General features: G+C 46.9%; 1 gene segment (V, D, J or C); it reads left to right on the forward strand.

Annotated features, from left to right (window-relative positions):
- The window catches only part of LOC107159688, a 133,267-nt gene that overhangs the window by 10,592 nt on the left and 107,864 nt on the right, over positions 1-14,811 (forward strand). The window contains 1 exon segment of the V gene segment in view: positions 11,866-11,878. Within this exon segment, the coding sequence occupies positions 11,866-11,878 (13 nt within the window).

A 14,811-nucleotide genomic window follows, 5' to 3' on the forward strand; every position in this document is an offset into this window, starting at 1 on the left:
ATAGGATAATTCACCAAGATTGAAGCCTGGGAAGCCACTGCGGGGTTTGTCCCCACATTCCCAAGCTGCACAGAAGCCTTGTTCAGGGCTGGGAGAGGGACAGGCTGGTCCTGTGGAAGGAAGTCACAGAGTCAGTGTGTGGAGACAGACAGGGCCTGAGGCTGGGAGGCCATGGAGCTCTGCCAGGGAGCCTGAGGCCGCTGATAAGGGCAGGGAGCGCCTGTGGGTCCAGGAGAGAAGTAGGCCCTGTGTTCCTGAGGACTTAGTGCCTGGTGCAGCTGACATACAGGAAGACTGGGGAAGCCATTGTCACCTCCATGCTAACTGCGGGTTAGCCCTTTATCCTCTCCATATCTAGAATCAACTGACCATAGAAGAATGGAATCCTCCAAAGATATCAAGCTCCAAACATCCAACAGGGATCCAGTCATTATGGTGATAACCAAAGGCAGTAGATAGTCAGGATTCTAAGTGGTTCTCCCAAAGAACCTAGTCCCTGTATCAAAATCCACCCCAGGAATTCAAAAAGGATTTCTGGAAAAATTCTTTTGAATGATTTTATAGATGTAATGACACAGATGGTGTAAGAGAGGAAAGCCTTTCACATCTGCATGTAGAGTCAGAGGAAGGAAATCTCATGCCATTGAAGATTGGATGTGGGGACATGGTCTAAGCCTGGTCTTGGAGGTGGCACTAGCCACAGTGCAAGCATTTAGATCAGCTTCAAGTAACTCTGTTATGATGACCACAGGGAAATTGAGACCTCAGCCTACAACTGTGGAAAGATGACTCTGCCTCAATCACTGGACCTGGAAGAAGACCATGAGCTTCAGCAAGGAGAGCTGCCCACTAACTGCCCAATTTCAATCTTGTCAGGCTGGGCTGAGGACCCAGCCTGGACTCCTAAGGGACATGCGAGGGAAAGAACACACTGCTCAAAAGGTGGGAATTTTTTGCTAGCCACAGTAAACTAGGAGAGACATCAAACTGACATGTCTCATCAGAAGGATCAGAAAACAATACACAAGAGCAATTGTACCACATGGCTCATTACTGAGGGGACCCTCAGCTCTCTGCTCTCTCTACAGTATGGTCAGGATCTGCCTTCTTCTGCCAGAGGTTTCCTCCTGATCTGTCCACACCCCACAATCCAGGCTGAACTCAGGGCCTTAAAGAAGAAAATGGTGGCATTTCAGGTAAATGGAGTGAAGTGGAGTACATCATAACAAGTGAAAAAGCCAGACTCTCAAAGGTGAGGGTCCCATGTCACCCTCTGGTGCAAAAGCTAGAGCAAATGAAATGGAAAAGGGGGGTAAGGTGACATGAAGAGATAAGGACGACCACTGGCAAAGGAGTCAGAGATTGGGGGAAGGGGTCTGGGACAGGGAGGAAATGTGGAAGGAAAGTACCACATGACACCATGTGCTTGGGCACAGACACCACAGCACAGCAGTGAATCCAGCTCCCCAAAGGTCTAGAGCCCACTAATGACAAAGGAGCAGATGAATATACAGAAGGAGGACAGGAGAGAAGAGGGAGGGGTGGGGATGGAAGAAAAGGAAAGAGGGGGCACCAGGGAATAAGATGGAGCACAGTATATCCCATGCCTGCAGATTGTGCCCAGGGAACCATCTGTTTTGCAGAACTGCAATGCACCAAAAGGAGCCTTTACAATAGTAAAGAGAGCACTAAAGTATAGTCATGGAAAAGGGAAATCTACTTACCTAGAAAATATCTTTATAAGTAAATGAGGCATAAAGTATAGAAGTCAGTTGTGATAACCAGATCTACACTGCACCTGAGGTGGCTCAGGGTCTTCATGAGATCCCCCAGGAAACACCCTGAGGACATCTTTAGGGCAAGGAGAAGACAGAGGAGTGATCTGCCTACCACTTTCTTCCAAGTGGTCCTGTACTCTGGAACTTTCTGAGAATCTGCACTTTTCCTGTTCCTGCCCTGTGAGTTCCCACCCATTCGCCTTCATTTCCTTTCCTTCTGCTCATTCAGAAAAAAACACAGGAAGACCTCAGCCTGGGGAAACTGCAAACAGGCACATTTCACAGGTTCAGAGGATGCTGCCCACTCGAATCAGGACAGCCACAGAGGTTCAGTTAAACTAAGAGACACATGGCAGGGTCCTCAGCTAATGGTGGCCCAAGTTCCACACAGAGGAGTGGGTGTGTCAGAGGTCCTGGGCTGGGGAGAAAAGCAGCACAGCCATGTTGCCCAATGCAACACAGGCTCACTCTGTCCCACTGTGGGTGAGGAGGACTGAAACCAGTGTCCCTGTGCAGGGAAAAGGACCTTATCCTCAAGACACCTTGGAGCCAATCCCAAAAGAACAGTAGTGCACATGGAACCCCCGGAACATGGTGAGAGTGCCTGAGTGCTGTTCTGACCTACGAATCTACTTTAAAATCCAGGGTTGTGGCACCTGCTCCCTTGTGTCCCTGACAAGGAGGAGCAGAAGGGGAGGGATGTCTCTATCATCTATGAGAAAAAAACTAATACAGAATCTTCCTTGTCCACACTGTCCCATGTGCTAGGGGCCCATCTCCTGGGAAATGTTTGGTGGTTCTGAGTGTCAAATGCGTGGAGATGACTAGGAAAGAATGGCCACCAATTACAGACCTCGCCCCAGGAGCTTCACATTGACTATCTCAGGGGACATGCTCCTTGTCTTCTTCCCTTGAGCAGGTCTACTTGATCTTCAGCTGAAACACGATTTCTCTTCCCACCAGATTCTTGTTACACTTGTGCTCTTATTTCAGTCACTGGGCCAGGAAAATGTGACATCTAAACTGTCCCTGATGCTCTTTTATTTCTGCAGGTATCATCAGCCACCAGAAGCTCTTGAACTTCTTCAACTGCATGCTGTGGCTGGAAGAAATTTCAAACATCAACACTTGTGAAGTGGCACTTGTCACCTTCTCTTCTCAGTTGAGAGGAAGACAGCAGGATGGTCATTTCCTCACAGAGGCTGAACTGCAGGCCACCTCCCTATCTGTGCATTTGTGCTGTCTTAGGAGGGCAGGCCCTGGGCCCCATGACCACTCACAGAGTGAGGCTTCCATGATGAGGCCTCCTGCCCACACCACAGGCACCCAGGGCTATGTCTCTGCTCTAATTCCTCCAACTGTAGAAGATATCTGATGTCCCTGGCTCACAAGGCAGTCCCCTCCCTCATTCTCCCCTCCCAGGACTCACCAGGGCATTTGCATGCTGCTCCCTAGGGAGGACCTTCCTGCAAGGCTGACATAAAAGCTCAGCTCTAACCTGCCCTTGACTCACCAGGACTCCTCAGCTCAGCTTCTCAAAATGAGGCTCCCTGCTCAGCTCCTGGGGCTGCTGCTGCTCTGGATCCCTGGTGAGGACAGAGGGGATGGGGAAGGGGAAGGTGGAGGGAGGGGAGCCCTGGGCCCCTATTCTGCCCATGTGTGATCTGTCCACATGAGGGATGTGCAGGTCAGTCCTCCAGGATGAAGCAGCTGAGGTCATTTGATGTGAGACAGTATTTCAGAAGGAGCTAAGGACTGGCTCTGATTAAAGTTGTCACATAATATGAGCAAGTTGTTCAAAGTAATTCTAGAGAGGCTCTTAGCTTACTCAGAGTTCTTTATATATATGAAGAGTTTAGGATGTATAAAACAAAAACATAAATTAATTTAACTGAAATGGACAAAAAATAGGAAAACATTTCTTAAAGCTTCTACATAACCTTGCATTGCTCTGTGATTTTTACAGGAACCAGTGGGGATGTTGTGATGACCCAGACTCCTCTCTCTGAGCTCATCACCCCTAGACAGCCAGCCTCCATCTCCTGCAGGTCCAGTGAGAGCCTCCTACACAGTGATGGAAAAACCTATTTGCACTGGGTTGTGCACAAGCCAGGCCAGGCTCCACAGGTCCTAATATATGGAGTCTCCAACCAGTTCACTGGGGTCTCAGATAGGTTCAGTGGCAGTGGGTCACAGACAGATTTCACACTGAGAATCAGCAGGGTGGAGCCTGATGATGCTGGAATATATTACTGTGTGCAAAGTCTACATATTCCTCCCACAGTGGTGCAGCCCCGAACAAAAACGTCCCTGCCTGGGTGGCCCAGCTGCCACATGAGTTGCTGCTCTGTGCAGCAGCACAGCAGATTCTCTGCCCTGTGAGAGGAAGGTGCTGGGAACTCAGAGAACAGGGTGCATCTGAGGGCTGTGGACCATGACTGCCTGGGCCACAACTCGGGCCACACCCATGTGGGCTGAGGGTGTTAATGAAATGCCTATCACTAATGGAAGGAATGCAGCCTATTTTCCATGCTTTAGAGGGTTAAGGATGGATTTTACTTAAGAGTTGCTATAGAGAGTGAGTTGTGGAACTATGATGACTAATAAACATGGGCTAGACATGTTGGAGGATATAATGGCGGTGAGAGTGCCATTGCACCAGAAGAAGATACCCAGTGGGGAATAAATGGTGTGGTTGATGGTTAGGTTACGGTGGAAAAAAAAAAAAAAACTGCCAGAAGGGAATTGGGAGTTGTGGTTCCCAGAAGGCAAACCCGAGGAATTATGGTGTGGTTATTTTCCTCGGGTTCCCATAAAGGAACATTCTGCAGGGGTTTAATAGATGAGTTGGGCAAGCTGGAAACATCTGCACTGGAAACTTTTATTGGAACTGCGACAACTAAGAGCTGTGCTACGGAAGTGCACAGAAAGCAATTTGCTGGACTTGCAGTGGGGCAAGTTTGGTTTAGGTAGGATAATGTGTCAGTGATGATCTGTAACCAGGTATAGATTGGTGAAGCCTGAGAGTCAGAAGTGTGTTGGCTTTCTAGGGATGCGAGCAGCCATTGTTCTGAGTGTTTTGTGTTGGTTGAGACAAGAGAGACTGGGGACTCTATGGAAACACATTCCTGGGTAACGGATGAGGAACCATAGGGAGTGGAAGCATACCCACCACAATAAAAGGAAGCCTTTACTCCTGCTGCCCAGCATGGGTTCCCAGGGTCTGGGATGGTCAGCTTTTATTGGTGAGAGGCAGACTCAAGTTTACATTTTCCTATATTTAATTGCCCTGAATATGCATCATGAATTCTGCATGACCAATAGGGGCAGCCTCCATAGGTTTCTGGCCACTGTTTGTAGTAATCCTTATTTTGGTCATATAAAAAACATAAGTAAGGGTGGCTGGCTTGTTTAATGAGCTCAGGGGAAGAGGAAGAGAGTACAATATAGATGGCTGAGGAGCACACTGTTAGAGGGCAGTCAGAAGTGGTAGCCAAGTTGGTGATCTGGGTGTTTTTTGTGTGTATATTTTTCTCATTTTGAATCTCCAGACATACGATGGTGAAGGCATTACCCTTGGGGTGAGGATGAGGATGAGGATCAGAAAGTTAAGGTACATTTTTGGATATGTTCTCAGCTATGGGTGTATGGGCAGAAACGCAAGAGAGACGAATTTTTAAAGAGTCAGTAGGGTGGGGAGAGCAAGAGTATGTAGGTGTGCATTCTTGTGAGTCCTCTTGTCCGATGTTGCCAGAATCAGTTTCCTGGATGCATGGTTTGAGCCTGGAAATGTGAATCCATGGAGTTAATTGATTATTTGTGAGTCTGAGTTTTGCTGCCAAGGGGGTGCACATGACAGCCGAGGCGGAGCCCTCCCATTTGGGGTGCAGTTGGGGTCTTTCACCTGGGGGGCAGTAATATACCTGTTGGCCGGGTGTTAGGGTGAGGGTGTTTTGAGTAATGGTTGGGTCAGGTAAAAGCCAGTCCTGGTATTTCCAAAGTTTAGAGTGTACATGGAAAAGGAGAGGTAGAGTGTAGGAATCAGGTATAGGTAATTTTTCAGTCTGTATTTCAGGGGGTTAAGAATGAATGGCCATATATAACCTCAAATGGGGAAAGGTTGGATGGTTTCTTTGGTAAAGTCCTGAGATGCAACAGGGCCAAGGGGAGGACCTTAGTCCAGTCTAAGCTTAATTCCATGGTGAATTTGGTGAGGGTTTCCTTGAGAGACCGATTAGTTCTTTCAACTTTCCCAGAAGCTTGGGGATGGTAAGGGCAATGGAAATGCCAAGGGAGTGATAGTGCACTTGGCTAGCCCCTGAGTTATCTGTGAGGTAAATTCTGCGTCATTATCTGATTGGGTGGAAGTGTGAGATAGGGCAGGTAGGACACAAGGGGAGGAGGAGTGATTGAAAAGCTTCAGGTGGTTAAGAAAGGGCACTCATAGAGTTGCTCAAAGGGGCTAAGGCCTGAGAGGGCCCTTGGGGCTGCCTGAATTTAGGTGAGGGCCAACAGCAGGAGATTGGGCCAGAAGAGCCTAAGTTCAATAGCAAACTTAGTGAGATGATCCTTGAGAATGCCATTAGGCCCCTCGACCTTACCCAAGGATTGGGGTTGGTAGAAGATGTGGAGCCTCCAAGTGATGTTGAGGCCTTTGGAGACTAGTTGAACAACCTGAGAAGTGAAGGCTAGACTGTTGTCTGACTGCACGGAGGCGGGAAGTTCGAACCTGGGAATGATCTGCTCAATGAGGATGGAGGCAACAGTGTCAGCAGTTTCCCTGGATGTAGGGAAGGCTTCTATCCAACCTGAAAAAGTATCAACCAAAGTAAGTAGGTAGCAAAGATTTTTGTGCCTAGGCACATGAGTGAAGTTGATCTACCAGTCTTCACCTGGCTGGTGGCTCCTCATCTGAGGTGTGGAGAGTTTAGGTTTGATGCTTCCTTGTGGGGATACTGTAGAGCAGACAGAATAAGCAGAGTGGACCTGCTGGAGAGTAGTTATCATTCCTATGAAGTGAAAGAGGGGTTGTGAAAACTGGAAAAAGGGGTTAGAGAGTGTTTTAGATGGGCACAGAGTCTCTGGAGCCAGAGGAGTTTGTCATGAGTCGTAGGTCTCCATCTTGGGCACCAGGGCTGGTAATTTTAAAGAAGCAGTTGATTGACTGACTTGTTGGTGAATCTATATATCTGATCTTGCAGGAACTTCTGTAGGCAATTTAACAGACGTGGTCCTATTATTGGTCCTACTAGGAGAAACATAAAGAGGACTAATAGGGGTCCTGTGAGGGGGAGGAGCCAAGGACATACCTGACTGAACATTCCCCTTGGAGACTGTTGGCTAGTTGCTGTCTCCTCTTTTTTTAGCTGTTTTTGTCTTTTATTACTCCTAGGAATGACTTTTTGGTTTAACTGTTTTTGGTAGGTGTTTAAGATCAAGCTGGTCAAAATTGACTTTGTTTCTATCTATTGTTAAGAGTCAGCTGAGTTCCCATCAGGGTTGCTCATGGGGGAACTTGAGAGCAGCTTCTTAGTTCTGCTAGTGCCGTTTGTGCTAGGATGAGTCCAGTTCTTGCTTGACCATGTGGCTTCCCTTGGAAGCATCAGGGATGTCTCCCTTCTCCAGTGACCCTCCTATTCACAGCAAATGAATGGATTGGCTTTTTATTTTCCAGTGGTCTCATTAATCTCACTGATCAGGAGGTTATGTGGCCCAGAGTTACAAAGCTCTTTAGAGAAGTTCCATGTTCCCTAGATTTAGATTGACTCAGAGGGCAAGAGCCAAATATTTTTTTTTTGGCCATTTTTATTTAACTTTAAATCTTTATCATAAACATCCAGCAAAGTCAGTTTCACTTTAAATTAAGAGTACTGGGCTTTACCTGAAGTCTGGCCTACTTTGGAGTCATTCTGACATGTAGTAAGATGGGAGGCATAGCTTTATCACAGGTAAGGCAGGCTCTTCACAAATCTTAAGTGCTGTAGTTCTGAAGCTGATCTTTGATTTTTAAATATCATTTTATAAAGTTTACATAAATTGTTGTTTAAGTTTACATGAATATTAGCTAACACAATATAATATCACATCTAAAACATGAATTAAAGAAAGGCTGAAACTTTCAACCTTTTGTAGAAAAGTAGCAAAGTACTTTTGTGTTTTGCAGTACACAATAAATCACAACTGTTGACCATTTCATGAAAACATAAACAATGTTTAAGTATATAGAATTATACTGTTGTAGGGACAGACAAAGCAAGGCACCTAAGATAGCACCGAAGATAGGGAAACAGTCCTATTTGGTCGCAGCCAGATTCAGATGGCACTGCTTCTGTTGTAATCAATTAATTCCCTGAACCCCAAGTTTAGGTAGTTTCAGAATTTTGCATCCAGCATGTAAGGGGAGGGGCTCAGAAGTTCACAGTCCGCAGAAGTTCACAAAAAGCAGTTTTTGTTTTTGTTTTTTCCTCTGTTCTGGGCAAGTTAACTTTTTAAGGACACCTGGGAGGGGGAGAACTTTTTTTGCCCTTTCTTTCCTCCCCCTGCCAGCTGTTCCCATGGACCCCAGTTGGTAACTCCTTATCTTAGAAATGTAGCCATCTCTGTGAAGCCCCAGCTCAAGGCCAGAGGCCTTGTTCACATATTTTGTGAAAAACTAGTAAGGGGGTGTCTAGCTTTTGTAGTGCTGATTTTTCCAGCCAGTGGCCAAGTGGAACAGGGCAACATGAACAGACGAAGTTTATCTACACTGAATTTTTTATAGGGATTCTTTTGCTGAAAGTCCTGGAGAAGGTCAGTTAAGACTTTTCTGTGGGCCTGGTAGGGAGGTGGAAGACAGGAAGGCAGGGCTGACAGCAGCTCTGGTGGATCTGAGAATGAGGAAAAAGAGATGTAAAAGAATAATGGGAAAGGGGTTTGGGATTTTCCTAGCAATGAAAACTTGAGCAGTAGAACAGGTAGAGCAGAGGGGAAGATGGGAGTGAGTATCCCAAAAAGCCTGTAAGGGACTTTAATTCTTAGTAACCTGTTTTCAGTGATGACAAAGCAACTTTAAAGGCCATTTTCACCAGATCTTGAATAGGAGTTTGAGGGCTCTCCTCAGCTGGTTTGAGCTTTGGGTTAGCTGGTAAGAGGACCTGGTGGGACCCGGTTTGGGCACTGACAGGAGAAGAGAGGAGTGAGTGGGTGGAGGAGTAGCTCAGTACCTGCTACCTCAGCAAGGGGGCAATGGTCTGAGAACTGGTGGAGGTTTGGGTTTTTGATCCAGTAAATGGAGGGGAGAAATCAGGTTGCTGAGGTGGGAGTGACAGCAGAGTCTGGGGCAGAAGGCTGAGAGTGAGGATCTATTGGAGAAGCATAGTTCAGGGTGGGAGTGAAGGAGGGAAAAGGCCTCCACATAGGGGGATCTCCTTCCACCCTTTTGAGTGCTCGCAGAAGTTAAAAAGGTCACACAGAATTTGAGGATCCAGAGACCCCTCTGGGGCCATTGGTTTTGGTTGTCTAATTGGTAATATGGCCAATTCTGTGTACTGAATTTGATGAGGAGTTTGGGTATGATGTCCGGAGTGAGGGACAACCGGGTAAGTTTAGCCAGGAGTCATTTGAGAGGGGAATCAGCTGGGAGGGAAGAAGAGGCTCCCATGATGACTCTCGGCAGGAAGAGAAGAGGTGAATGGCCTGGACTGGAACAGATTTTTTTTTTGAGTTTCCTTCATGAGTCCCTGAAAGGAGAAGTCAACCAAAGAGACTTGGGAGAGTCGGGGCTGGGAGGGCAAATGAATTGTCACCCAAGAGCCCAACCAGCGAGACCTTAAGGGCAGGAGTCACAGGCCACATGATGTCAGGGTTTTTCCAGGAGAGGAGGAGAAAAAGAGAGTCAGGAAGTGCCTATTCTTCTGTCCCTTATAGCTCATCAACCATGAAATGGGCATCCAGAAAGTCCACTGTAAATGTGAAAGTTGTGGTGGGGTGCATTCTCTCCTCCAAACTAGGTGTCAAGTGCCTTGCTGGATGTTCACAGCCAAAGCCTTTGCATATAGCCATTTGGAGATGGATTCCCAAAGAGGGGGAGGGGACTCACTGGTTGTTGATCAGAGGAATTACTTATTGGGGAGCTGATGTTGGGTGGAATGTAGCAGCGCTCAAAAAGGTGAACGAGGATGATGAAACTTGAGAGAGGAGGTCCTCAGAATGAGGAATTTCCTCTCCTGGGTCTCGGCACCAATGAAAGGCCAATGTTCGTCGTGGGAGATTAAAATGCACACACACAGATAGCAGTGACAAAGATGAAGCCCCTTACTGCAAGCTGGTGCTAAATTATATAGAAAGTGAGAGTCAGTTATCTTAAACCAGGAAACTCCCGGGGCCAATCATAGTAAAGGTCAAGTCATCACCTACGGTGCACGCACGTCCACCCTGCATAAGATGCATGGGGGGCATGAACTGTCCACGAGTATGGAAGATGGGAGGGCCAATTAGAAAATATTCAAAATAACTTGTTATCCACCCACTGGCAACTTGTCCGCTGCCATGTTGCATTAGGGGCTCCTTATCTGAAAGGCCCGGAGAATTCTAGCCGCCCACTGGCAATTTGCCCACCGCCATGTTTGAAAGGCCCAGGGAGTTCTCAGGGAGACTCCCAACAACTAGGAAAGGATGGCCACCAGTTATAAACCTCGCCCCAGGAGGTTCACAGTGATTACCTCAGTGGACATGCTCCTTGTCCTCTTTCCTTGAGCAGGGCTACTTGATCTTCAGCTGAAACAAGATTTCTCTTCTCACCAGCTTCTTGTCCACTACTGCTCTTATTTCTTTCACTGGCCAGGAAAAGGTGACATCTAAACTGTCCCGGATACTCTTGTAATTCCCCAGGTTACATCAGACACCAGAAGCTCTTGAACTTCTTCAAGTGCATGCTATGGCTGGAAGAAATTTCAAACATCAACACTTGTGAGGTGGCACTTGTCACCTTCTCTTCTCAGCTGAGAGGAAGACAGTAGGATGGTCATTTTCCTCACACAGTCTGACCTGCAGGCCACCTCCATACCTGGGCATTTGTGCTGTCTTAGGAGGGCAGGCCCTGGGCACCATGATCCCTCACAGAGTGGGGCTTCCATGAATGGTCCTCCTGCCCACACCACAGGCACCAAGGGAAATTTCTCTGCTCTATTTCCTCCAAATATAGAAGACATCTGATGGCCCTGGGCTCACAAGGCAGTCCCCTCCCTCATTCTCCGCCCCAGCACCCACAAGGGCATTTGCATGCTGCTTCCTGGGGAGGACCTTCTTGCAAGGCTGACATAAAAGCTCAGCTCTAACCTGCCCTTGACTCACCAGGACTTCTCAGCTCAACTTCTCAAAATGAGGCTCCCTGCTCAGTTCCTGGGGCTGTTGCTGCTCTGGGTCCCAGATGAGGACAGAGGGGATGAGGAGGGAGAAGGAGGAGGGAGGCGAACCCTGGGCCCCCATTCTGCCCATGTGTGCTCTGCCCACATGAGGGATGTGCAGGTCTGTCCTCCAGGATGAGGCCGCTGAGGTCAATCAATATGAGAGAGTGTTCTAGAAGGAGCAAGGGACTGGGCTCTGATGCATATTGGCACACCATATGAGGGGGATGTTGAAGGGAATACTAGGGAGGCTGTTAGAGCTTACTCAATTGGAGTTCTTTATGTATATAAATAGTTTTAGTGTATAAATCAAAAACAAAAATTAATTTAGTATGAAATGTACAAAAAATGGGAAAACATTTCTTAAAGTTTCTACATAACCTTGAATTCTTGTGTGATTTTTATAGAAACCAGTGGGGATATTGTGATAACCCAGACTCCTCTCATCGAGCCCTTCACTCCTGGACAGCCAGTCTCCATCTCCTGCAGGTCCAGTCAGAGGCTCCTACACAATGATGGAGACACCTATTTGAACTGGGCTATGCACAAGCCAGGCCAGGCTCCACAGGGCCTACTATATCAGGTTTCCAACCAGTTCACTGGGGTCCCAGACAGGTTCAGTGGCATTGGGACAGGGACAGATTTCACACTGAGAATCAGCAGGGTGGAGGCTGAGGATGCTGGGGTGTGTTACTGCTTGCAAGGTACACATGCTCCTTCCACAGTGGTACAGCCCCGATCAAAAACCTCCCTGCCTGGGTGGCCCAGCTGACACAAGAGCTGCTGGTCTGGGCAGCAGCTCAGCTGATTCTCTGACCTGTGAGAGGAAGGTGTTGGGAACTCAGGGAACACGTTTAGCTGAGGGCTGTGGACCATGAATACCTGGGCCACAGCTCAGGCCACACCCATGAGTGGTGCTGTCAGCTGCAGCTGCCTGGCTTGGCATGTGGAGGACAAGCACAGAAGTGTCCAGGGACCTTCTGAATGAGCAGACAGGATGAGTGTGTGCACTGCAGGAGAAGCAGGACCTGGGGCCTGGGCAGGACTCTGGCGCAGGGATGGTGTAGGACCTTCTGCAGTACCCTCATGCTTACAAATGCTGGTTTTTGTGAAATTGGGATTTAAATCTAAAAACAAACACAAAAATTACAAAGTCTGTAAGAACTTATGAAAGGAAAATGATGGAAATGGCTTATTAATTGGGCACTCAATCTTGTATTTCTCTCTTATTATTCCAGTGTCCAGCAGGGATACGGTGAGGATGCAGTTTCCACTCTCCCTGCTGACACCCTTGACTCCCTGCCTTCATCTTGGGAAGGATCAGAGTTGGAAAAGTCACTCATAAGTCATCAAGAGGGGGGAAGTTTGTGCCATGGTGATGAAGGTGATTCCTAGATAATAGAGCTCCTGGTGAATGTAACTGAAATCCCAAGGTCCTATTTGTGATGAGAATTAAATTTATATGTGAATATTTATTTATGTGGATGAAAAATAATTCACAATTTTTTAAATTTTAAAAGAATGTTGTGGATAAGTAATTTTTTAAAAAAATATTTGGAATCCCAGAAAGGTGAAAGAAGCAATTGTAGTAAAAGGAAACCGTGATTAAAACCAGAGAGTTAGTTGTCCTTGCTTTGGAGAAACCACTGAAGATGCTGCTCAAAGAGGAGCAATCACTCAGAGAGACATGGAGGTGTGTAAAAAGCAAATACAGGAAGGCATGGATTAGTTGGTGAATGTGCACTAATATTGGCTGCACGAACGAGGGTGAGAACCTTGTACAGACTGAGATGTACATAAACCTTAGAGAGTTTGAAAAGCACTGTGTTAGCAGAAAAAAAAATGAAATAAATATAATTTAAAATTATACTGTTTCATATAGTGGAAAAAGTCATTTCTCTGGCTGTGGGAATGGAAACCAGAGCTTCTGCCCAGGAGGCACCTGCTCCACCACTGACCAACATCCCACAACATGCTCAAGATGAGCCCTGAGCCAGGGCCACACAGGAAGACATGGCCTGATTCCTCACTTACAGAGAGACAGGGTTGTGGGGAGGATAAAATGCTAATGGCTTAGCTGCTGGGGTGGGGCAATATTTTACACAAAATTATACAATACATGCAGAGAAACAGTAAGAAGTTTAAAAAAAAAAAACTGATGGCAAAGCTGTATTGTCTATTCGCCACACAAAGTAATGTTGTTTCCCTGGGTAACGTAAACATGCATGCACCTGACATAATGTTAGCATCACAGAAAGAAGGTCTATGGATGGAAGTGTTGAATAGTTCCTGAATTGTCCATGAAGTGTAAGAGTGCTAATGAGCTGACTTATCTCTGTAAACAAAAGAGTGTCCTTTGTTTTTCTCTTCCATGGTTTGCCTTGTTAAAGAGTGATTTTGGGGGATGAAAACAGTTTTCTTTAACAGATAAAAATAATGTTCAATAAGTCAATCACATTCCAGGCCTCCTCTCCCACAGGAGCAGAGGGAGGAGGCCATGGGCTCCAATGGTGCACACATGGGGATGGAGCATCCCTAGCCTGGGTCCCCACATGATTCTGTGGAGCAACCCTGGCTGGCCCAGGAGCACACAGCCTTAACAATATGCTGTGGTCCCAGCTATGACAATTATAGTGTTGATCTCCATCCTGAGTGCTATGAATGCACAAAAGGCAACCTGAGTGACAGCAGTAAGAGACCACGGTGTCTCACTCAGTTCCTATAGTGATGCTGTCTTAACAGATAAAAATGTAAAATTAAATTTATGCTTGAAATATAGATCAGCCTCTCCTGGGCTGAGGCTATGGTGAGTATACTTCCAGGTTCATATCACCCTCTGGTGGGCAAGAAGTGGAACAACCTAGCACAGGATTCAGTGGGAGAAACCTACCTGAAGGTGAGCAGCCTCTGTGTCCACAGGGTCCTGAGCCCTCTGCTCTCTATACTGATGTTCTGCATCTCCAGGAAGACAGCTCACCCACCTGTCCATCAAAGGGGCAGACACACCCAGAGAGAAGTTCAGAAACCAACTGTTATGTCTGGGTACAAGGGAAGAGGGCAGAGCAGATGTGTCTAACCAGGTCATTCACTGAGTTCAGGATGAGCTGAGGCCAAAACCAGGTGTCAAGTCAAACCAGGTGTCCCATCCTCCTTCTCCAGTACAGAGTCCAGATCCAAGAAACAGCAGGATCAAAGACATCCAACATACACCTTTCCAAATACTCTGAACTTATTTCATGAGCTCCTTCAAGATGGACATCTTTTGTCATCTAAGGTCAGTGTGAAGTGAACAAATACTTTCCTGACCCCACTGTTGTGTCTTGGAACAGTTTGAACCTCAGTTTGTAAACTTTCTTTTTCTCATCACAAGTAATAAGATGTGTGCATTTATCCTGTCTGTGTGTGTGAACTTAAACATATCTCTTCTTCTTGACACTTCCAAGTAAGAGGTCACTCCAGAGAGATGCTCCCTGAGGTCAGGTGTCTTCACGGTGCCCAGGCTCACACCGCCTAGTGAGCTACAGCTTTGCCCATCGTAATATGAGAAGAGCCATAAAAATATCTCCTGCAAATAAGCAGCAAGACCAGAGTCTACAGTGGCCTCCCATCCCCACAAGGAGAAATGCCCAGTGTCCCCTGCACTCTTCATC

The sequence above is a fragment of the Marmota marmota genome, unplaced genomic scaffold (genome assembly GCF_001458135.2).
Source record: "Marmota marmota marmota unplaced genomic scaffold, marMar, whole genome shotgun sequence".
In the NCBI taxonomy this organism is placed as follows: Eukaryota; Metazoa; Chordata; class Mammalia; order Rodentia; family Sciuridae; genus Marmota; species Marmota marmota.